General features: G+C 43.8%; 1 protein-coding gene across 1 annotated transcript in view; it reads left to right on the top strand.

Moving 5' to 3' along the window:
- Positions 1-25,905, top strand: part of LOC135546711 (small G protein signaling modulator 2-like) — a 137,654-nt gene that overhangs the window by 4,461 nt on the left and 107,288 nt on the right. The window contains 1 exon segment of the mRNA XM_064975345.1: positions 11,893-11,968. Within this exon segment, the coding sequence (XP_064831417.1) occupies positions 11,893-11,968 (76 nt within the window).

Genomic DNA, 25,905 nt, shown 5'->3' with positions numbered 1-25,905 from the left:
ATGGTGGTGGCAGCATCATGCTGTGGGGATGTTTCAGCGGCAGGGACTGGGAGACGAGTCAGGATTTAGGGGCAAGATGAACGGAGCAAAGTACAGAGAGATCCTTGATGAAGGGATTAACGTGCCATTTGGGACCCAGTGTATGAGGAGAGATAATGCTTTGACCTTTGGGGTGGCAGGTAGCCTAGTGGTTAGAGCGTTGGACTAGTAACCGAAAGGTTGATGGATCAAATCCCAGAGCTGACAAGGTAAAAATCTGTCATTCTGCCCCTGAACGGATTTTGCCTCGTTAAATTAAGTTAAAAAACAACCTTTAGTATTGGCAGTTCCCTTGGCTTGTTCAATCTGTCTGAATTGAACCATCGGCAGACGTAAGGAATGTATATTGATTACCTATCGCTCCCAATAACTCGATCACCATCTGGAAATGGAACTGTTATTACTGATGGCATTTACAGTGGGGCAAAAAGTATTTAGTAAATACTGTGTAGTATCTATGTATTATACTGTGTAGTATCTATGTATTATACTGAATAGTATGTATTATACTGTGTAGTATCTATGTATTATACTGAGTAGTATCTATGTATTATACTGTAGTATGTATTATACTATGTATTATACTGTGTAGTATCTATGTATTATACTGTATATCTATGTATTATACTGTGTAGTAGTATGTATTATACTGTGTAGTATCTATGTATTATACTGTGTATGTATTATACTGTGTATGTATCTATGTATTATACTGTGTAGTATCTATGTATTATACTGTGTAGTATCTATGTATTATACTGTAGTATGTATTATCTGAATAGTATGTATTATACTGTGTAGTATCTATGTATTATACTGTGTAGTATCTATGTATTATACTGTAGTATCTATGTATTATACTGTGTAGTATCTATGTATTATACTGTGTAGTATCTATGTATTATACTGTGTAGTATGTATTATACTGTGTAGTATCTATGTATTATACTGTGTAGTATCTATGTATTATACTGTGTAGTATCTATGTATTATACTGTGTAGTATCTATGTATTATACTGTGTAGTATCTATGTATTATACTGTGTAGTATCTATGTATTATACTGTGTAGTATATATATATACTGTGTAGTATTATACTGTGTAGTATGTATTATACTGTGTAGTATCTATGTATTATACTGTATATCTATGTATTATACTGTGTAGTATCTATGTATTATACTGTGTAGTATCTATGTATTATACTGTGTAGTATCTATGTATTATACTGAATAGTATGTATTACTGTATAGTATCTATGTATTATACTGAATAGTATGTATGTATTATACTGTGTAGTATCTATGTATTATACTATGTAGTATACTGAATAGTATGTATTATACTGTGTAGTATCTATGTATTATACTGTGTAGTATCTATCTATGTATTATTATACTATGTATTATACTGTGTAGTATCTATGTATTATACTGTGTATGTATTATACTATATACTGTGTAGTATCTATGTATTATATGTAGTATATGTATTATACTGTGTAGTATCTATGTATTATACTGTGTAGTATGTATTATACTGTGTAGTATCTATGTATTATACTGATTATACTGTGTATGTATTATACTGTGTAGTATCTATGTATTATACTGTGTAGTATCTATGTATTATACTGTGTAGTATGTATTATACTGTGTAGTATCTATGTATTATACTGAATAGTATGTATTAATAGTATGTATTATACTGTGTAGTATCTATGTATTATACTGAATAGTATGTATTATACTGTGTAGTATCTATGTATTATACTGTGTAGTATGTATTATACTGTGTAGTATCTATGTATTATACTGTGTAGTATCTATGTATTATACTGAATAGTATGTATTATACTGTGTAGTATCTATGTATTATACTGAATAGTATCTATGTATTATACTGTAGTATGTATACTGTGTAGTATGTATTATACTGTGTAATATCTATGTATTATACTGAGTAGTATGTATTATACTGAATAGTATGTATTATACTGTGTAGTATCTATGTATTATACTGTGTAGTATCTATGTATTATACTTTAGTATGTATGTATTATACTGTGTAGTATCTATGTATTATACTGTGTAGTATCTATGTATTATACTGAATAGTATGTATTATACTGAATAGTATGTATTATTATACTGAATAGTATGTATTATACTGTGTAGTATCTATGTATTATACTGATATCTATGTATTAATGTAGTATCTATGTATTATACTGTGTAGTATCTATGTATTATAGTATCTATTATTATAGTGAATAACTATGTATTATACTGAATAGTTGTATTATACTGTGTAGTATCTATGTATTATACGTAATTATACTGTGTAGTATTTTTTATACTGTAATACTGTGTATCTATGTATTATACTGTGTAGTATCTATGTATTATACTGTTCTATGTATTATACTGTAGTATGTATGTATTATACTGTTATCGTATGTATACTGAATTTTTTTTTAAATCAATGTATCTATGTATTAATGATTATGTGTATTATACTGTGTAGTATCTATGTATTATACTGAATAGTATGTATTATAATACACTGAATATGTAGAATGTAATATGTGTATGTATCTATGTATTGTATGTATTATACTGTGTAGTATCTATGTATTGTAGTATCTATGTATTATACTGTGTAGTATCTATGTATTATACTGAATAGTAAAATGTACTAATTTTGTCTGTCATAGTTGAAGTGTATAGGGTCAATTTGTATACACAGAATGTAATTGTATGTACTTTGTAAACTGTGTAACCTAAAATGTATTAAACCTTTTATTGCTGCCTAAATGTTTGGGCGCCCAAAGACCAAATTCACAAATAACTTAATTTATACATAATGTTTCTGCCATTGTCTCTTTTGAACATAAAGAGCTTCTGGATATCAGGACAGAGATCACTCACCTCGGATTAGACACATAGCTTCTGGATATCAGGACAGAGATCACTCACCTCAGATTAGACACAGAGCTTCTGGATATCACTCACCTGGGATTAGACACAGAGCTTCTGGATATCAGGACAGAGATCACTCACCTCGGATTAGACACAGAGCTTCTGGATATCAGGACAGCGATTACTCACCTCGTACTGGGCAAAGATTGTTTTCTTGAACGAGTCGGCTGCAAAGGATTTACTTCAGACACCCGACAGGCCCAAATCACCATCATTCGCATAAAGAAGAGAAGGAGATATTTGGGACATAGGTTGGGGTTCCTTGTAAGGATCCGATGGCGAGTGAGTCATCCCTCTCTACCAACAGTCCTATTAGCCAGCGTGCAATCATTGGATAACAAAATGATTGAGCTCCGATCAAGACTATCTTACCATCGGGAAATTAAAAATCTGTTATATCTTATGTCTCACAGAGTCGTGGCTGAACGATGACATGGATAACATACAGCTGGCTGGGTTTTCGGTCCAACAGCAAGACAGAACAGCTGCCTCCGGTAAAACAAGGGTTGGCGGTCTGTGTCTATTTGTAAATAACAGCTGGTGCACAAAATCTAATATTAAGGAAGTCTCAAGGTTTTGCTTGCCTGAGGTAGAGTATCTCATGATAAACTGTAGACCACACTATTTACCGAGAGCGTTTTCATCTATATTTTTCGTATCTGAAAATTTACCACCACAAACCGATGCTGGCACGAAGACGTGCTGTATAAGGCCTTAAGGAAAAGCTCATCCAGAGGCGGCACTCCTAGTGGCCGGGGACTGTAATGCAGGGAAACCTAAATCTGTTTTACATCATTTCTACCAGCATGTTAATAAATGTGCAACCGGAGGGGAAAAAAACTGGACCACATTTACTCAACGCACAGAGATGAGTACATAGCCTTCCGTTTTGCCAAATCTGACCATAACGCTATCCTCCTGATTCCTGCTTATGAGCAAAAACTAAAGCAGGAAGTACCAGTGAATCGCTCAATAGGGAAGTGGTCAGATGAAGCAGGTGCTAAGCTACAGGCCTGTTTTGCTAACACAGACTGGAAAATGTTCCGGGATTCTTCCGTTGGCATTGAGGAGGTCACCACATCTGTCACTGGCTTTATCAATAAGTGCATGAATTACAGACAACGTCCGCACTGAGCTAAAGGGTAGATCTTCCACCTTTCAAGGAGCGGGATTCTAACCCGGACACTTATAAGAAATCCCGCTATGCCCTTCGACGAACCATCAAACAGGCAAAGCGTCAATACAGGACTAAGATTGAATCGTACTACACTTGCTCCGATGGTCGTCGGATGAGGCAGGGCTTGCAAACTATTACAGACTACAAAGGGAAGCACAGCCGTGAGCTGCCCAGTAACACGAGCCTACCAGATTAGCTAAATAACTTCTATGGTTGCTTCGAGGCAAGCAACGCTGAAGTATGCATGAGAGCATCAGCTGTTTCGGATGACTGTCTGATCACGCTCTCCATAGCTGATGTGAATAAGACCTTTTAAACAGGTCAACATTCACAAGGCTGCAGGGCCAGATGGATTACCAGAATGTGTACACCGAGCATACGCTGATCAACTGGCAAGTGTCTTCACTGACATTTTCAACCTGTCCCTGACAGTCTGTAATACCAAGATGTTTCAAGCTGACCACCGAGAACACCAAGGTAACCTGCCTAAATGACTACCGAACCGTAGCACTTAGGTCTGTAGCCATGAAGTGCTTTGATAGACTCGTCATGGCTAACATCAACACCATTATCCCAGAAACACTAGACCCACTCCAATTTGCATACCGCCCAACAGACCCACAGATGATGCAGTTTCTGTTGCACTCCACACTTCCCTTTCCTATCTGGACAAAAAGAGCACCTACAAGAATATGCTATTCATTGACGACAGCTCAGCGTTCAACACCATAGTGTCCTCGAAGCTCATAACTAAGCTAAGGATCCTGGGACTAAAACACCTCCCTCTGCAACTGGATCCTGGACTTCCTGACGGGCCGCAAAAGGTGGTAAGGGTAGGTAACAACCTATCTGCCACGCTGATCCTCAACACGGGTGCCCCTCAGGGGTACATACTCAGTCCCCTCCTGTACTCCATGTTCACCCATGACTGCATGGCCAAGCACGACTCCCAACACCATTAAGTTTGCCGACGACACAACAGTGGTAGGCCTGATCACCGGCAACAATGAGACAGACTATAGGGAGGAGATCAGAGACCTGACAGTGTGGTGCCAGGATAACAACATCTCCCTCAAAATTATCAAGACAAAGGAGATGATTGTGGACTACAGGAAAAGGAGCTGAACACTCCCACATTCTCATTAATGGGGCTGTAGTGGAGCAGGTTGAGAGCTCCTTGATGTCCACATCACCAACAAACTAGAATGTTTCAAACACACCAAGACAGTCAGGAAGAGGGCAGGAAAATGCCTATTCCCCCTCAGGAAACTGAAAATATTTGGCATGGGTCCTCAGATCCTTAAGAAGTTCTACAGCTGCACCATCGAGAGCATCCTGACTGGTTGCGTCACTGGCTGGTATGCAACTGCTCGGCCTCCAACCGCAAGGCACAACAGAGGGTGGTGCGTATGGCCCAGTTCATCACTGGGGCCAAGCTTCCTGCCATCCAGGACCCCTAACACCGCCTGGTATAGAGGAAGGCCCAAAAAATTGTCAAAGACTCCAGCCACCTTAGTCATAGGATGTTCTCTCTGCAAGCCGTACCAGAGCGCCAAGTCTAGGTCCAGAAGACTTCTTAACAGCTTCTACCCCAAACCATAAGACTCCTGAACAGCTCATGAAATGGCTACCCAGACTATTTGTATTGTCCCCCCCCTCCCCGCCCCCGTATGCTGCTGCTACTCTCTGTTTATTATCTATGCATAGTCTCTTCAACTCTTCCTACGTGTACATATTACCTAAATTACCTCAACTAACCGGTGCCCCCGCACATTGACTCTGTGCCCGTATCCCCTCAATATAGCCTCACTATTTATTTTACTGCTGCTCTTTTTATAATTGGTTTATTTTATTTTGTATTTTTTACTTTACACTGTTTTTTTTCACTAAACTGCATTGTGAGGTTTAAGTTGGCATTTTGTAACCTGTTGTAAGCATTTCACTGTGAGGTCTACTACACCTGTTGTATTCAGCATTTCACTGTGAGGTCTACTACACCTGTTGTATTCAGCATTTCACTGTGAGGTCTACTACACCTGTTGTATTCAGCATTTCACTGTGAGGTCTACTACACCTGTTGTATTCAGCATTTCACTGTGAGGTCTACTACACCTGTTGTATTCAGCATTTCACTGTGAGGTCTACTACACCTGTTGTATTCAGCATTTCACTGTGAGGTCTACTACACCTGTTGTATTCAGCATTTCACTGTGAGGTCTACTACACCTGTTGTATTCAGCATTTCACTGTGAGGTCTACTACACCTGTTGTATTCAGCATTTCACTGTGAGGTCTACTACACCTGTTGTATTCAGCATTTCACTGTGAGGTCTACTACACCTGTTGTATTCAGCATTTCACTGTGAGGTCTACCTGTTGTATTACACCTACACCTGTTGTATTCAGCATTTCACTGTGGTCTATTACACCTGTTGTATTCAGCATTTCACTGTGAGGTCTACTACACCTGTTGTATTCAGCATTTCACTGTGAGGTCTACTACACCTGTTGTATTCAGCATTTCATGTGACAAATACAATGTTGTATTCAACATTTCACGATTTGTATTTTTTTTTCACACCCCTTTTCCACATTTTTGTTGTGCTAATGCCTATATTTTCAAATGAATTAAATTGAGATGTGTTACTGCCTACATTTTTAAAATGAATTAAATTGAGATGTGTTACTGCCTACATTTTTAAAATGAATTAAATTGAGATGCCTCCCCACAATACCCCACAAACCCTGATCCGCCGATCTACAGCTCGATCAACAACGACAGGCCCATTTACCGTTGATAAGTTAGGGATGTCTGGCGTAAGCGGATTTCTGCCACCTGTAATGGTTTGTAGCTGATACATCACTAGATGGGCAATATATTGAAAGCTTTTAAATTAAAATGTATTGATCTCTTTGGGAAAAGCCCATGAAATGCTTATTCGCTGTGAACAGAGTAAACAGAATCCCAGTTCCAAGACTTTTAAATTATGAATCTTTTCTTTTTGCTAAAGGCTACTCTTGGACTAAGTTATGTAGTAGAAACCCTCAGAACACGTCTCAAATGGCACCCTAATCCCTATATAGTGCACTACTTTTGACCGGAACCCAATGGGGCCGTGGTGCACTGTGAGGAATTAGGGTGCCATTTTGGAACACAGTCTTCATCTCTGTCTCAGTCAGAAGTGGCATGACGGGTGTTAACGACCTCAGTATCACACACACGCTCGTGCTCACTCGTCCAGCCATTCTGGAGCTGTATCACTCCTTGTGTGTCCCAAATTGCACCTTGTTTCCTAGAGCAGGGATGGGAAATATATATTTTTTTAGGTTGGTAAATAAGTCTAGTGGCTAGCGATCTAATCTTGCAGTAGTCACGGTCAAATTATCGACCAGTCGAGCTCTGCTCCCCAACCCGAGCCCGATGGGCCCAGACTTTATACATCAGGTTAGGGTATGGGTCGGGCCTGTTTCTTCATCAATAACTAGGGTACGGGTCGGGCCTGTTTCTTCATCAATAACTAGGGTACGGGTCGGGCCTGTTTCTTCATAAATAACTAGGGGACGGGTAGGGCCTGTTTCTTCATAAATAACTAGGGTACGGGTCGGGCCTGTTTCTTCACCAATAACTAGGGTACGGGTAGGGCCTGTTTCTTCATCAATAACTAGGGTACGGGTAGGGTCTGTTTCTTCATCAATAACTAGGGTACGGGTAGGGCCTGTTTCTTCATCAATAACTAGGGTACGGGTAGGGCCTGTTTCTTCATCAATAACTAGGGTACTGGTAGGGCCTGTTTCTTCATCAATAAATAGGGTACAGGTAGGGCCTGTTTGTTCATCAATAACTAGGGTACAGGTAGGGCCTGTTTCTTCATCAATAACTAGGTTACAGGTAGGGCTCTAGTATGACTAAATTGATCACTAACATTTTGAAGCTGAGCCATTTGCTCATGCTCTGCTGGTGTCAGAAGTGCTTCAACCTTGTAAAATATAAAATAGATAATATATATATTTTTTAATGATGTTCCTTGAGTTTTGTCTGAGTTTGTGACAAAGTAGCTAACAGCTAGCTGCTCTCGTGTTTCTTAATTAAGCATGGCAGCTCAAGCAGAGCCGTTGCTATGGATACTCAGTCAGAATGCCATGAGCAGAGCGCATGTAGAGCGAGCAGGGAGGGAGTGACCAACAGAGAGGTACAGCTAATGGATTTACTAACAGAGGAAAGTATTTCTGATTTTGGGCCTTAAATCTGACCGAGGCAATCGGGTTAGTCACTCCGATATCATGTTAAAAACTGCAAAAATTTCTCTCCACCCTATGTCAAAATGTGTAGAATTACATTAAATTAGATGTAAAACCGCAACATTTTCTCTACACCCAATGGCAAAATGTAGACTTGCAGCGATTCATTCCAAAACCGCTAAATTGTTTTGCAAAAAGTGACCTCTGTTCTTAAGTTTAGTTTCGTCTTTTACTTAGTTTTGTACACCAGCTTGAAACAGCTGAAAATACAATATTTTTGGTTATTGAAAATATATTTCACAGTGGTTTAGATAGTACAATGACTCTCTACACTGTACTTAAACATAAACTGATATTAGGCTAACTATTAGAATTTTAGCAATCAGAAAATGTAACAAGGTTTATGCCAAATACCCTCTCAATTTGAGGTGATGGTGAAGACGATAAGGATTTCTTTGATTGTGATGGTAATGATGATCAAAACAAATGTATTTATATAGCCCTTCTTACATCAGCTGATATCTCAATGTACTGTACAGAAACACAGCCTAAAACCCCAAACAGCAAGCAATGCAGGTGTAGAAGCACGGTGGCTAGGAAAAACTCCCTCGAAAAGCCAAAACCTAGAGAGGAACCAGGCTATGTGGGGTGGCCAGTCCTCTTCTGGCTGTGCCGGGTGGAGATTATAACAGAACATGGCCAAGTTGTTCAAATGTTCATAAATCACCAGCATGGTCAAATAATAATCATCACAGGCAGAACAGTTGAAACTGGAGCAGCAGCACGGCCAGGTGGACTGGGGACAGCAAGGAGTCATCATGTCAGGTAGTCCTGAGGCATGGTCCTTGGGTACTCCGAGAGAGAGAAAGAAAGAGAGAATTAGAGAGAGCATACTTAAATTCACACAGGACACCGGATAGGACAGGAGAAGTACTCCAGATATAACAAACTGACCCTAGCCCCCCGACACAAACTACTGCAGCATAAATACTGGAGGCTGAGACAGGAGGGGTCAGGAGACACTGTGGCCCCATCCGATGACAACCCCCGGACAGGGCCAAACAGGAAGGATATAACCCCACCCACTTTGCCAAAGCACAGCCCCTACACCACTAGAGGGATATCTTCAACCACCAATTTACCATCCTGAGACGAGGCCGAGTATAGCCCACAAAGATCTCCGCCACGGCACAACCCAAGGGGGGGCGCCAACCCAGACAGGAAGATCACATCAGTGACTCAACCACTCAAGTGACGCACCCCTCTTAGGGACGGCATGAAAGAGCCCCAGTAAGCCAGTGACTCAGCCCCTGTAATAGGGTTAGAGGCAGAGAATCCCAGTGGAAAGAGGGGAACCGGCCAGGCAGAGACAGCAAGGGCGGTTCGTTGCTCCAGAGCCTTTCCGTTCATCTTCACACTCCTGGGCCAGACTACACTCAATCATATGACCCACTGAAGAGATGAGTCTTCAGTAAAGACTTAAAGGTTGAGACCGAGTTTGCGCCTCTCACATGAGTAGGCAGACCGTTCCATAAAAATGGAGCTCTATAGGAGAAAGCCCTGCCTCCAGCTGTTTGCTTAGAAATTCTAGGGACAATTAGGAGGCCTGTGTCTTGTGACCGTAGCGTACGTGAAGGTATGTAGGGCAGGACCAAATCAGATGGTGGTAATGATGATGATGGTGGTGGTGGTAATGATGGTGATGATGATGGTGTTGGTAATGATGATGGTGGTGGTGGTAATGATGGTGATGATGATGGTGATGATGATGGTGATGATGATGGTGGTGGTAATGATGATGGATGGTGGTGGTAATGATGATGGTGGTGGTAATGATGGTGGTGATGGTGACGATGGTAATGATGATGGTGGTGGTAATGATGATGATGGTAATGTGGTGGTGGTAATGATGGTGGTGATGGTAATGATGATGGTGATGGTAATGATGATGATGATGATGTGGTGTTGGTAATGATGATGGTGATGGTAATGATGGTGATGATGGTAATGGTGGTAATGATGATGGTGATGGTAGGATGATGGTGGTGGTAATGATGATGGTGGTGGTAATGATGACGATGATGATGATGGTAATGATGATGGTAATGATGATGATGATGGTGATGGTAATGATGGTGGTGGTGGTAATGATGATGATGGTGGTGATGATGGTGATGGTGGTGGTGGTAATGATGATGGTGATGGTAATGATGTGGATGGTAATGATGGTGGTGGTGGTGGTAATGATGATGGTGGTGATGGTAATGATGACGATGATGATGGTGATGGTGTTGGTAATGGTGGTGATGGTGAAGGTGTTGGTAATGGTGATGATGGTGGTGGTAATGATGATGGTGGTGGTAATGATGATGGTGGTGGTAATGATAATGATGATGGTAATGATGATGATGGTGGTAATGGTGATGGTAATGATGGTGGTGGTGGTAATGATGATGATGGTGGTAATGGTGATGGTAATGATGGTGGTGGTGGTAATGATGGTGGTGATGGTAATGATGACGATGGTAATGATGATGGTGGTGTTGGTAATGATGATGGTGGTGGTGGTAATGATGATGGTGATGGTAATGATGTGGATGCTAATGATGGTGGTGGTGGTAATGATGATGGTGGTGATGGTAATGATGACGATGGTGATGGTAATGGATGGTGATGGTGAAGGTGTTGGTAATGGTGATGATGGTGATGGTAAGGATGATGGTGGTGGTGATGATGATGGTGATGGTGGTGGTAATGATGATGATGATGAAGACGGTAATGATGATGGTAATGATGATGATGATGGTGATGGTAAGGACGATGATGGTGGTGGCAATGATGATGATGGTGGTGGTAATGATGATGATGACGGTAATGATGATGGTGATGATGATGATGGTGGTTGTAATGATGATGATGATAGTGGTGGTGGTGATGGTAAGGATGATGATGGTGGTGATGGTGATGATGATGATGGTGGTGGGGGTAATGATGGTGGTGGTACTGATGATGGTAATGATGATGATGATGATGGTGGTACTGATGATGGTAATGATGATGATGATGGTGGTGGTACTGATGATGGTAATGATGATGGTAATGATGATGGTGGTGGTAATGATGATGGTGGTGGTGGTAATAATGATGTAATGATGATGATGATGGTGGTGGTACTGATGATGGTAATGATGATGGTGGTGGTAATGATGATGGTGGTGGTACTGATGATGGTAATGATGATGGTGGTGGTAATGATGATGGTGGTGGTGGTAATAATGTGATGGTAATGATGTGGATGGTAATGATGGTGGTGGTGGTGGTAATGATGATGGTGGTGATGGTAATGATGATGGTGATGGTAATGATGGTGAAGGTGTTGGTAATGGTGATGATGATGATGATGATGATGACGGTAAGGATGACGGTAATGAATGATCCTGTGTCTCTCTGTACAGGTGAAACAGATCATGGAGGAGGCGGTGACGAAGAAGTTTGTCCATGAAGACAGCAGCCACATCATTGGCCTGTGCAGTAAGTACACACCCACACACACACACACACACACACACACACACACACACACACACCCACACACACACACACACACACACACACACACACACACACACACACACTCCCTCTCCGAGAGCTCCTCAGCTGATGATGTGGGGTGTCTGGGTGAAGGACAGTACTTGATGCCATTGCCAGCACATCAACGGAAAGTTAATAATCTCACTGGAGTCAACAGAAACTACTCTTAGATGTTCCCTGACCGCAAAACATATAGTTTCCCTAAGGTTTGTTAGCACAGTGTCCGGTGTGTGTGTGTGGGGGGGACATATAGTTTCCCTAAGGTTTGTTAGCACAGTGTCCGGTGGGTGTGTGTGTGTGGGGGGGGGGGGGGGTTTATGGGATGTGTTTATGTAGTTTCCGGCCGGAAGACTGTGAGCTGGCGACTCACACCTTTACCACCTGATGTTCCCACCACACCGAGGGGGGGGCTGTATATCTTTCCCTGTTTGCTTGTGTGTATCTGTCTCCCTCCCTCTCTCTGTGCGTGTGTTATAACTTCCTTTGTTCACTCAGATAGCCATTGAGGATCAGAGCGGGGGGGGCTGTAACCCTAATGGTTCTCTCTGTTCCTTATTTAAAGCCCTACTGTTGACCATAATCACTAGCAAGATAGATGTTGGTGCTGCACCATTTCACCGACATTTATTAAAAAAAAAAAAATTCAATGTAGGTTGTTAAAACAACTGATTTACCCAACGTCGGTTTAAATTGCTTGGATTCCATTTAGTTCAGGGGTTTCTCAAGAGGGAAATCAAATCAATTCGCGAGAGAAATCAAGTCAAGTGTCTTGAAGTGCAGTGTGTCGATTTCAACTATCCGTGTCAGGCTGTAATTGTTGCCATTAAAGGGACAATCTGCAGTTGCCACATCCGTTTTTGGACTTTAGTTCAATGATATGTACCCGTTGGACAATAAACCCATCGATTCTTGAAGAATATAACTTAGAAATGCCTCGTGAGTTCAGTTGAACTGTCGCACTCCATCAGAACCCCTAAATATACACTTGTTTTTACTCCAATGTTTGTAAACAAATACTAATATAGCCTCATGACATGGTCAAAACCTAGAATCTTGATGTCATGGAGGGTCAGTCCTTGCGTCTATAGCTCTGTTTATGCATTTGAAAGGGGTTATGTTTCTCCAACCCCCACTTTTACTTACTCAAACGGGGACAAGGGTATCTATCATCTTTTGTTGTTTTTCCAACTGCTGATTGCAATTTCTTCAGACGTAGAATGTGTCCTGGAGGCAGAACTGAGCGATTTCCCCTTAGATAGGCCTGCTGCAGTCAACATAGAAAACCCCCCCAAAACATTTAGGCATTGGGGTTAGATGTGTGGTTAAGGTTACGTGCCAAATCACATTTTATAACATTGTGGCTGTGTTAGCTAGTGACCACTCCGCAGAACTGCCTCCAGAAAAACGTTAACCTGCCCTAATGGCACCCGGACTGTTTTGTATGTAGTGCACTACTTTAGATTAAGGCCCCATTTGGTCAAGATTTGTTCACTATATAAGTAATAAGGTTACATCTGGGATTCCCTCCCAGGGATGTTATAACATCGCTGTCATATACAACAGTACCAGTCAAAAGTTTGGACACCTACTCATGCAAGGGTTTTTCTTTATTTTTTACTATTTTCTACGTTGTAGAATAATAGCGAAGACATCAAAACTATGAAATAACACATATGGAATCATGTAGTGATCAAAAAAAGTGTTAAACAAATCAAAATATATTTTACATTTGAGATTCTTCAAAGTAGCCACCCTTTTGGCTTGATGACAACTTTGCACACTCTTGCCATTCTCTCAACCAGTTTCACCTGGAATGCTTTTCCAACAGTCTTGAAGGAGTTTCCACATATGCCTTCACTCTGCGGTCCAACTCATCCCAAACCATCTCAATTGGATTGAGGTTGTGTGATTGTGGAGGCCAGGTCATCTGATACAGCGCTCCATCACAGTCCTTCTTGGTAAAATAACCCTTGTGTTGGGCCATTGTCCTGTTGAAAAACAAATGATAGTCCCACTAAGCGCAAACCAGATGGGATGGCATATCTCTGCAGAATGCTGTGGTAGCCATGCTGGTTAAAAGTGCCTTGAAATCTAAATAAATACCTGACAGTGTCACCAGCAAATCACCCCCACACCTCCTCCTCCATGCTTCACGGTGGGAACCACACATTTGGAGATCATCCGTTCACCTACTTTGCGTTTCACAAAGACACGGTGGTTGGAACCAAAACATCTCTCATTTGGACTCATCAGATCCAAGGACAGATTTCCACCGGTCTACTGTCCATTTTCTTAGTTTCTTGGCAGCAAATCGACCATGAAGGCCCGATTCACACAGTTTCCTCTGAACAGTTGATGTTGAGATGTCTGTTACTTGGACTCTGTAAAGCATTTATTTGGGCTGCAATTTCTGAGGCTGGTTAAACTCTAATGAACTTATCCTCTGCAGCAGAGGTACATTTTCCAACTTGACTGACCTTCATGTCTTAAAGTCATGATGGACTGTCGTTTCTCTTTGCTTATTTGAGCTGTTCTTGCCATATTATTGACTTGGTTTTTTACCAAATAGGGATATCTTCTGTACACCACCCCTACCTTGTCACAACACAACTGATTGGCTCAAAGACATGAAGGAAATCAATTCTACAAATTAAGTTTTAGCAAAGCACACCTGTTTATTGAAATGCATTCCAGGTGACTACCTCATGAAGCTGGTTGAGAGAATGCCAAGAGTCTGCAAAGCTGTCTTTGGCTATTTTTAAGAATCACTTTTTAGCTTACTACATGATTCCATATGTGTTAGTTAATAGATTTGATGTCTTCACTATAATTTTACAATGTTGAAAATAGTACAAATCAATTAAAACCCATGATTAGGTGTGTCCAAACCTTTGACTGGTACTGTGTATATATATATTAAAATACCACTATCCTGCTTTTTGTTCATGACTGTCCTAACCAGGACTATGGAGAGTGGTCATATTTGATTCCAATTCTGTATCTGCATCCAGGGTGTGTGTGTGTGAGAGACTAGCCACCATCCCCGTCAAGCCATCAAAGACACATTCACAACAAGCCAGTGTCTTCTCAGTGCTGGGTCTCCACCAGTGTCTTCTCAGTGCTGGGTCTCCACCAGTGTCTTCTCAGTGCTGGGTCTCCACCAGTGTCTTCTCAGTGCTGGGTCTCCACCAGTGTCTTCTCAGTGCTGGGTCTCCACCAGTGTCTTCTCAGTGCTGGGTCTCCACCAGTGTCTTCTCAGTGCTGGGTCTCCACCAGTGTCTTCTCAGTGCTGGGTCTCCACCAGTGTCTTCTCAGTGCTGGGTCTCCACCAGTGTCTTCTCAGTGCTGGGTCTCCACCAGTGTCTTCTCAGTGCTGGGTCTCCACCAGTGTCTTCTCAGTGCTGGGTCTCCACCAGTGTCTTCTCAGTGCTGGGTCTCCACCAGTGTCTTCTCAGTGCTGGGTCTCCACCAGTGTCTTCTCAGTGCTGGGTCCCCACCAGTGTCTTCTCAGTGCTGGGTCTCCACCAGTGTCTTCTCAGTGCTGGGTCTCCACCAGTGTCTTCTCAGTGCTGGGCCTCCACCAGTGTCTTCTCAGTGCTGGGCCTCCACCAGTGTCTTCTCAGTGCTGGGCCTCCACCAGTGTCTTCTCAGTGCTGGGTCTCCACCTGTGTCTTCTCAGTGCTGGGTCTCCACCTGTGTCTTCTCAGTGCTGGGTCTCCACCTGTGTCTTCTCAGTGCTGGGTCTCCACCTGTGACTTCTCAGTGCTGGGTCTCCAACTGTGACTTCTCAGTGCTGGGTCTCCACCTGTGACTTCTCAGTGCTGGGTCTCCACCTGTGTCTTCCCAGTGCTGGGTCTCCACCTGTGTCTTCCCAGTGCTGGGTCTCCACCTGTGTCTTCCCAGTGCTGGGTCTCCACCTGTGTCTTCTCAGTGCTGGGTCTCCACCTGTGTCTTCTCAGTGCTGGGTCTCCACCTGTGTCTTCTCAGTGCTGGGTCTCCACCAGTGTCTCCATCAGTGTCTCAACCAGTGTGGCCGGTGTGTCTCGGGGGGGGGGGGGGGTGATAATGAGCGGGGATAATGAGTGATGATAATGTCATCAGGACCGTGAATTATCAGGCACACCCTACGGACGGCTCCCTTAATGCAGAACATCCGCTAAAGAATGCTGAGGGTGCATCCTAAATGATACCCGATTCCCTTTTATAAAACACTACCTGTGACCAGGGCCCGTAGGGTTATGGGTCCTATTTGGACTCACAGCAGTTGGGACGGCTTAATTAACACATTCACATGCAAACCTCCTGCTGGGAGAGGGAGAGAGGCTGTGATGGAGGTATGGTATGGAAGCTTTAGGGCTGGTCATTGAGGGGTGCAGTATCACTGGGGGTGCAGCATCACTGGGGGTGCAGCAGGACTGGGGGTGCAGCAGGACTGGGGGTGCAGCATCACTGGGGGTGCAGCATCACTGGGGGTGCAGCAGGACTGGGGGTGCAGCAGGACTGGGGGTGCAGCATCACTGGGGGTGCAGCATCACTGGGGGTGCAGCATCACTGGGGGTGCAGAAGGACTGGGGGTGCAGCAGGACTGGGGGTGCAGCAGGACTGGGGGTGCAGCATCACTGGGGGTGCAGCAGGACTGGGCGTGCAGCATCACTAGGGGTGCAGCAGGACTGGGGGTGCAGCAGGACTGGGGGTGCAGCATCAATGGGGGTGCAGCATCAATGGGGGTGCAGCAGGTGCAGAATCACTGGGGGTGCAGCAGGACTGGGGGTGCAGCATCACTGGGGGTGCAGCATCACTGGGGGTGCAGCAGGACTGGGTGTGCAGCAGGACTGGGTGTGCAGCAGGACTGGGGGTGCAGCATCACTGGGGGTGCAGCATCACTGGGGGTGCAGCGGGACTGGGGGTGCAGCATCACTGGGGGTGCAGCAGGAGTTAGTAGACAACACCACTCTGCCTCGTTCTGTACTGGGCGTAGTAAAACTATGTGTGAGTGATTCTGTGTGAGTGTGAGAGATGTGAGTGAGAGGCATGGTGTGAACAGAGAGAGTGTGTGTTTGGGAGCATGTCTGTGCTTCTGTGTGAGTGTGTGAGAGGCATGGTGTGAACAGAGAGAGAGTGTGTTTGTGAGCATGTCTGTGTGTGTGTGTGTCGTGCCCTTACATACTGTATGTCTGTGGGGGTGTGGAGTGGGTGTGTGATTCTCTGTGGCAGTAGTTGAGAGAGAAGCTTTAGTGAACCGAGACCAACTCAGAACTTAAAGGTTCAGTCACCATTCACGACTCAGCGTTTCAAATGGCACCCTATTCCCTACATAGTGCACCACTTTAGATCTGAGTCCTATGGCACCCTATTCCCTACATAGTGTAGTATTTTTGAGTGTGTGTGTGTGTTGACCTGAGTAGTTCTGGCCATCCTCCTCTGGTCCTAGCTGGGTACACTATGTGTGTGTGTGTGTGTGTGTGTGTGTTGACCTGAGTAGTTCTGGTCGTCCTCCTCTGGTCCTACCTGGGTACACAGTGTGTGTGTGTTGACCTGAGTAGTTCTGGCCATCCTCCTCTGGTCCTAGCTGGGTACACAGTGTGTGTTTGATTTATTTTGTTTTTATTTAACCGGTTAAGTCATTGAGAACACATTCTCTTTTACAATAACGACCTTAGTGTGTGTGTGTGTGTGTGTGTGTGTGTGTGTGTGTGTGTGTGTGTGTGTAGCTGGGAACACAATTTAGCGGTTCGCCCCTCTCTCGGACACTGGGAGAATACTCAGAATACAGCAGGATATTGACCACCAGCTTACACACACACACACACACACACACACACACACACACACACACACTGTACCTGCTATTTTCAGGATATCATGGTAGACTGTGTGTACAAATCAAATGGAGTTGGGGGGTCAATCCAATAGTCCGGTGGCCATTTGATTATTTGTTCAGCAGTCTTATGGCTTGGGGGTAGAAGCTGTTAAGGAACCTTTTGATCCTAGACTTGGCTCTCCAATACCGCTTGCTGTGTGGCAACAGATAGAGATGGTTCAGAACAGGTAGAGATGGTTCAGTACAGGTAGAGAACAGATAGAGATGGTTCAGTACAGGTAGAGATGGTTCAGTACAGTAGAGATGGTTCAGTTCAGTACAGGTAGAGAGGGTTCAGTACAGGTAGAGGGTTCAGTACAGGTAGAGAGGGTTCAGTACAGGTAGAGAGGGTTCAGTACAGGTAGAGGGTTCAGTACAGGTAGAGGGTTCAGTACAGGTAGAGAGGGTCCAGTACAGGTAGAGAGGGGTAGAGAGGGTCCAGTAGAGGTAGAGAGGGTCCAGTAGAGGTAGAGAGGGTCCAGGGTAGTAGAGGTAGAGAGGGTCCAGTAGAGGTAGAGAGGGTCCAGTAGAGGGTCCAGTAGAGGAGAGGGTCCAGTAGAGGTAGAGAGGGTTCAGTAGAGGGTCCAGTAGTAGAGAGGGTCCAGTAGAGGTCCAGTAGAGGGTAGAGAGGGTCAGTAGAGGTAGAGAGGGTCCAGTAGAGGAGGTCCAGTAGAGGTAGAGATGGTCCAGTAGAGGTAGAGAGGGTTCAGTAGAGGTAGAGAGGGTTCAGTAGAGGTAGAGAGGGTTCAGTAGAGGTAGAGAGGGTTCAGTACAGGTAGAGATGGTGCCATGGCAGCGTGAAGCTAGTGAGGAGCACAGACATATTTTGTACCTCATTAATGTGATAAACACAATTAATTTGTCTGACACAGCTTTTAAGATTTCTTAGCCATTCACGGCAACGTGTGACTCATAGGTTCATCTTCATGGGAGCTGGCCAAATCTCACTCTATTCCCTATATAGTGCAATGCTTTTGAACAGGGCCCACAGGGCATAGGGTGCCCTTTTGGGATGCACCGGCTACGAGAGCTGGCCAAACACAGCCCTGTTGCTAAATGTGTCAAAATAACTTAGCACTATTGGTAAGACATGAATTCTATCAGTCCCTTCAAGTGCTCCCACTACTTATCTGAAAGGTTGGACAGTTATTTAAAAGTCTCCTCGTGGTGTGTTATGTAGGCCACAGTCCTACATCACGTCCTACGTTACACCCCTATATTTATCCCAACCTGGTTTGAAAAGTTGGACTGGTGTGTTGGTGAGAATTTCACATCCTCCTCACCAGCGTTATGTAGAAGTCAGCATCATGTAGCTATAGACAGAGTCTATGGTAAAGAAGGAGCCAACTGTCCACGTTATCGTCCTCGTTAACAAGCTGTGGGCTGTTTGGGAGGCCAGCCAACGCAGGCGGGGTGTCCTAACTCCTAGCTCCTAACTCCTAACTCCTAGCTCCTAGCTCCTAGCTCCTAGCCAGGGACCAACACATGTGGGGTGTCCTAACTCCTAACTCCTAGCTCCTAGCTCCTAACTCCTAGCTCCTAGCCAGGGACCAACGCAGGCAGGGTGTCCTAACTCCTAACTCCTAGCTCCTAGCCAGGGACCAATGCAGGCGGGGTGTCCTAACTCCTAAATCCTAACTCCTAGCTCCTAGCCAGGGACCAATGCAGGCGGGGTGTCCAACTCCTAAATCCTAACTCCTAGCCAGGGACCAATGCAGGCGGGGGTGTCCTAGCTCCTAGCTCCTAGCCAGGGACCAACGCAGGCGGGGTGTCCTAACTCCTAGCTCCTAACTCCTAGCTCCGAGCCAGGGACCAACGCAGGCGGGGTGTCCTAACTCCTAACTCCTAGCTCCTAGCTCCTAGCCAGGGACCAACGCAGGCGGGGTGTCCTAACTCCTAACTCCTAGCCAGGGACCAAGGCAGGCGTGGTGTCCTAACTCCTAACTCCTAGCTCCTAGCCAGGGACCAACGCAGGCGGGGTGTCCTAACTCCTAACTCCTAGCTCCTAGCTCCTAGCCAGGGACCAATGCAGGCGGGGTGTCCTAACTCCTAGCTCCTAGCCAGGGACCAACGCAGGCGGGGTGTCCTAACTCCTAGCTCCTAGCTCCTAGCCAGGGACCAAGGCAGGCGGGGTGTCCTAACTCCTAACTTCTAGCCAGGGCCCAACGCAGGTGGGGTGTCCTAACTCTAACTTCTAGCCAGGGCCCTCCTGGGGCTCCTAACTCCTAACCTAGCCAGGGCCCAACGCAGGCGGGGTGTCCTAACTCCTAGCCAGGGACCAAGGCAGGCGTGGTGTCCTAACTCCTAGCTCCTAGCCAGGGACCAACGCAGGCGGGGTGTCCTAACTCCTAGCTCCTAGCCAGGGACCAAGGCAGGCGTGGTGTCCTAACTCCTAGCTCCTAGCCAGGGACCAACGCAGGCGTGGTGTCCTAACTCCTAACTCCTAGCCAGGGACCAAGGCAGGCGTGGTGTCCTAACTCCTAGCTCCTAGCCAGGGACCAATGCAGGCGTGGTGTCCTAACTCTAGCCAGGGCCCAACGCAGGTGGGGTGTCCTAACTCCTAGCTCCTAGCCAGGGCCCAACGCAGGTGGGGTGTCCTAAACTCCTAACTCCTAGCCAGGGACCAAGGCAGGCGGGTGTCCTAACTCCTACTCCTAGCCAGGGACCAACGCAGGTGGGGTGTCCTAACTCCTAACTCCTAGCCAGGGCCCAACGCAGGTGGGGTGTCCTAACTCCTAGCTCCTAGCCAGGGACCAACGCAGGCGGGGTGTAACCTAACTCCTAGCCAGGGCCCAAGCAGGTGGGGTGTCCTAACTCCTAGCTCCTAGCCAGGGCCCAACGCAGGTGGGGTGTCCTAACTCCTAACTCCTAGCCAGGGCCCAACAGGTGGGGTGTCCTAACTCCTAACTCCTAGCTCCTAGCCAGGGACCAACGCAGGTGGGGTGTCCTAACTCCTAACTCCTAACTCCTAGCTCCTAGCCAGGGACCAACGCAGGCGTGGTGTCCTAACTCCTAACTCCTAGCTCCTAACTCCTAGCTCCTAGCCAGGGACCAACGCAGGTGGGGTGTCCTAACTCCTAACTCCTAGCTCCTAACTCCTAGCTCCTAACTCCTAACTCCTAGCTCCTAGCCAGGGACCAACGGATAGTGGGTGTCCTAACTCTTCAATCACTGAGTCTCCATCTCAACTCCTATTTCATTTCCAGTCCTATGAATAAATAATGGTAAATAACGCAGGGGGGTGTCGGGATTTAACTCAGCAGTTGAAAGAATAACAAAGCTCCTAGCCTGTTTCTAGAAAGCCAGGGGGAAAATGTGACCACTCAAATTTATAGACAGGCGTGGTGCAAAGGACAACTCTCCTCAAGCTCTCAGAGTCTTCTTCAACAGGGACCAACCTCAGGAGGGGTGGCTTAAAACCTAAAACTCACAAACTTTTATAGATGCACATTGAGAGCATCCCACCGCCAGGCGGGGTGCACCGCTAACAACCGTAAGGCTCTACAGAGGGTGTGAGGTCTGCCAAGCATCAGGGACCAAACTACCTGCCCTGGGACACCTACACCACCCGATGTCACAGGAAGGCCATAGGGATCATCAAGGACAACAACCAGGCACTGCCTGTTTACACTGCTATCATCCAGAAGGCAAGGTCAGCCAGGGATCAACGCAGGACCGAGGGTGAAAAACAGCTTCTATCTCAAGGCCATCAGACTGCTAAACAGCTTCTATCTCAAGGCCCAGACTGGACCATCACTGCACATCGGGGTGTCAGACTAACTGACCTAGCTCCACTAGCCAGGGACTTAGGAGTTTGTAAACCTGATGTTAAAAAGGAGGGAGAGAGGGATTATAACAGTAAACCAGAACGTCAGGTTACTATGGGGTGTACAAACTCTAAGCTCCTAGGGCTCCTGTAGCCATGGGACCAAAGAGGCATGGTTTTCAAACTCTAATCCGACCTGGCATCCTAGCCAGGGACCAACGAGGCTGATGGGCCCATTCCATAACTCCTAGCTAAACCTGATGTTAAAGGGAGGGAGGGGAGAGGATTATAACGTAAACCTGATGTTAATGGAGAGAGAGGGATTATAACAGTAAACCTGATGTGAAAGGAGCCAGGGTAAACCTGATGTTAAAGGAAGGGAGGGAGAGGGATTATAACAGTAAACCTGATGTTAAAGGAGAAAGAGGGAGAGAGGGATTATAACAGTAAACCTGATGTTAGGGATTATAACAGTAAACCTGATGCCAGGGTAAACCTGATGTTAAAGGAGAGGGGAGGAGGGATTATAACAGTAAACCTGATGTTAAAGCCAGGGTAAACCTGATGTTAAAGGAGAGGAGGGGGGGGATTATAACAGTAAACCTGATGTGAAAGGAGAGAGAGGGATTATAACAGTAAACCTGATGTTAAAGGAGGGGAGAGGGATTATAACAGTAAACCTGATGTGAAAGGAGAGAGAGGGATTATAACAGTAAACCTGATGTTAAAGGAGAGAGCGGGATTATAACAGTCCTGATGTTAACTCCTAACCTGATGTTAAAGAGAGAGAGGGACAGTAAACCTGATGTTAAAGGAGGGGTGATTATAACAGTAAACCTGATGTTAAAGGGACCAAGGATTATAACAGTAAACCTGATGTTAAAGGAGAGGGGAGAGAGGGATTATAACAGTAAACCTGATGTTAAAGGAGAGAGGGATTATAACAGTAAACCTGATGTTAAAGGAGGAGGGATTATAACAGTAAACCTGATGTTAAAGGAGAGAGAGGGATTATAACAGTAAACCTGATGTTCCTAGCCAGGGACCTGATGGAAAGGAGTGGAGGGATTATAACAGTAAACCTGATGTTAGAGGGATTATAACAGTAAACCTGATGTTAAAGGAGGAGTGGGATTATAACAGTAAACCTGATGTTAAAGGGAGCCAGGATTATAACAGTAAACCTGATGTTAAAGGAGTGAGAGGGATTATAACAGTAAACCTGATGTTAAAAGAGAGAAGGGATTATAACTCCTGATGTTAAAGGAGAGCCAGGATTATAACAGTAAACCTGATGTTAAAGGCGAGGGATTATAACAGTAAACCTGATGTTAAGGGATTATAACTAAACCTGATGTTAAAGGAGAGGGAGAGAGTGGATTGAACAGTAAACCTGATGTTAATGGAGAGAGAGGGATTATAACAGTAAACCTGATGTTGGGGTGATTATAACAGTAAACCTGATGTTAAAGGAGAGGGAGGGATTATAACTCCTGATGCTGAAAGGAGCCAGAGGGATTATAACAACACCTGATGTTAAAGGAGAGAGAGGGAGAGGGGATTATAACAGTAAACCTGATGTTAAGGGATTATAACTAAACCTGATGTGAAAGAGAGGGATTATAACAGTAAACCTGATGTTAATGGCGTGGTGATTATAACATTCCTAAGCTTGTCTCTAACTCAATTGTAGCTCCCTCCATTCTGGGACCAACTGTTCAGGAAGGGGTGTCCTACAAATCTTCAGTTTCTGGAAAATCTCACATGGAATAACCTTCATTTCTCAGAACAAGAATAGGACCAAGTTTCAGAAGAAAGTTCTTTGTTTTTCCATTTTAGCCTAACACAAATGCTGATGCTCCAGATACTCAACTAGTCTAAAGGCCAGTTTTATTGCTTCTTTAATCAAGCACAACGTTTTCAGGTGGGCTAACATAAACAAAGGGTTTTCAAATGATCAATTAGCCTTTTAAAATGATACACTTGGATTAGCTAACACAACGTGCCATTGGAACACAGGAGTGATGGTTGCTGATAATGGGCCTCTGAATGCCCATGTAGATATTCCATTAAAAAAACAAAATCCAGCTACATTAGTCATTTACAACATTAACAATGTCTACACTATATTTCTGATCAATTTGATGTTATTTTAACAGACAAACTATGTGCTTTTCTTTCAAAAACAAGGACATTTCTAAGTGACCCCAAACTTTTGAACAGTAGTGTGTGTTTTTGCAGTTTCTTCTTTTATAAAGCCACAAAGATTGGAGAAGGTGTTTTATCAATAGATATCTGTTTTGGATAGATAACTCTTCGTGTTGTTTAGTGTTTTCCAAATTTCCCAGAAGTGGTATGACTCCCTCTGTCAAATTCAAATTCAAGCTGCTTTATTGGCATGAAAAACATTGTGTCAATATTGCCAAAGCAACAATGTATACAATATACATTGTAACAAAATTATAAATGATAGCAAATATAAAATATAAAATGGATAGTAAATAATAATACAAAATTAAATACAAAAATAATAACAATAAAATGGAACAGTCAATAGTAGAAATGTAATAAAAATAAAATCAAATTATGAAAAATGAAACTATAACTAACTTATAACTAAATAACGGTCATCTTCTTCTTTATATCAGTACTACAACTACAATCATCATTACTACGACTACTACTACCATCACTAAACTGTTATCACTACCATTACTACCCACATTTGGAATGATAAACAGCAATAGTAATAACAATAATAGCAAAAATAAGTAAGTTACTGTTTACTATGCAGATGTTATTATTCAGTGTCCCTCAGGCGATGGCAGGAAAATACATATTTGGCTGCAAGAGGAGCCATTGCTCCTTCGCCCATGAGTATTCTTAGTTTTTCCTCTGGGTTCAATTTGTAAAAATGTGGAAAATGTGTAGTCATTTCTGTGAATAATGAATCTCTTTGTGAGGAATATTTATCACAGTAAAGGAGAAAGTGCGTCTCTGTCTCTACCTCCCCTGTCATGCAGTGACCACATACACGCTCCTCTTTGGGTAGCCATGTCTTTTTATGTCTGCCGGTTTCTATTGCCAATCGGTGGTCACTCAGCCTGTACTTGGTAAGGATCTGTCTCTGCTTCGTATCTCTGACAGAGTAGAGATAAATCAGCCAATTCATATTCTCTGTTTAGGGTCAGATAGCAATTTAGTCGGCTTTGGGATTTTGTTTCGTTTTTCCAGTATTATAAATATGATTCCTTTGATTGGTTCATGATTTTGCTTATTGGAATTCTTTCTTTTGAAGCAGTGCTGGTGTCAGCTTGGTTGGTGAGGTCCAACACAAGCTGACTGAGAGGGCTCGTTTCTGGGCTCAGCTCTTGGGTGCTTTAAATTGCAGACTCAAATTTGGACTTGAATTTAGATGTAGCAATTGTAATGATCTTTTCTGCATTTTCATTATTACTGGAAAGCGGCCCAATTCTGCCCTACATGCATTAGTTGGTGTATTTCTCTGGACTTGTAGGATTTTCCGACATAATTCTGCATGTAGGGCTTCAATTGGATGTTTGTCCCACATTTTAAAGTCCAGTTTATTGAGTGGCCCCCAAACCTCACTTCCGTAAAGAGCTATTGGTAGGATTACACTGCCAAATATTTTAGTCAAAATTTTAATTGGGATGTTGATTTTGAATAATTTCATTTTTATTACATGCATTGCTCTGCGGGCTTTTTCTGTGAGTGCATTCACTGCCATATTAAAGTTTCCCAATGCAGATATGGTCAGACCAAGGTAGGTGTAATTTTTTGTGTGTTCAATTAAGGTGTTGTTCAGGGTGAATTTACATTTGTGTTTCTGACATCTGTTTTTTGGGGGGAAAATCATGATTTTAGTTTTTTGGAAATTTACTGCCAGGGCACAATTATGGCAATATTGCTCCAGAATATTAATGTTCTGTTGAAGACCTTCTTTGGTTGGTTCTTCTTTTTTTTCTGTCTCTCTCTGTCTCTGTCTCTCTCTCTGTCTCTCTCTGTATCCCTCTCCTCTCGCTCACTTTCACTCCTGCCTCCTCTCTCTCTCTCTGTCTCTCTCTGTGTCTCTCTCTCTCTCTCTGTGTGTCTCTCTCTCGCTATGTCTGTTTCTCTCTCTGTCTCTCTCAATTAATTTCAATTTGCTTTATTGGCATGACGTAACAATGTACATATTACCAAAGCTTATTTTGGACATTTACAATATAATTAAAAAAAATAGAATCAAAA

This window comes from Oncorhynchus masou, chromosome 9 (genome assembly GCF_036934945.1).
Source record: "Oncorhynchus masou masou isolate Uvic2021 chromosome 9, UVic_Omas_1.1, whole genome shotgun sequence".
Lineage (NCBI taxonomy): Eukaryota > Metazoa > Chordata > Actinopteri > Salmoniformes > Salmonidae > Oncorhynchus > Oncorhynchus masou.
This window is presented reverse-complemented; position numbering and strand designations above follow the sequence as displayed.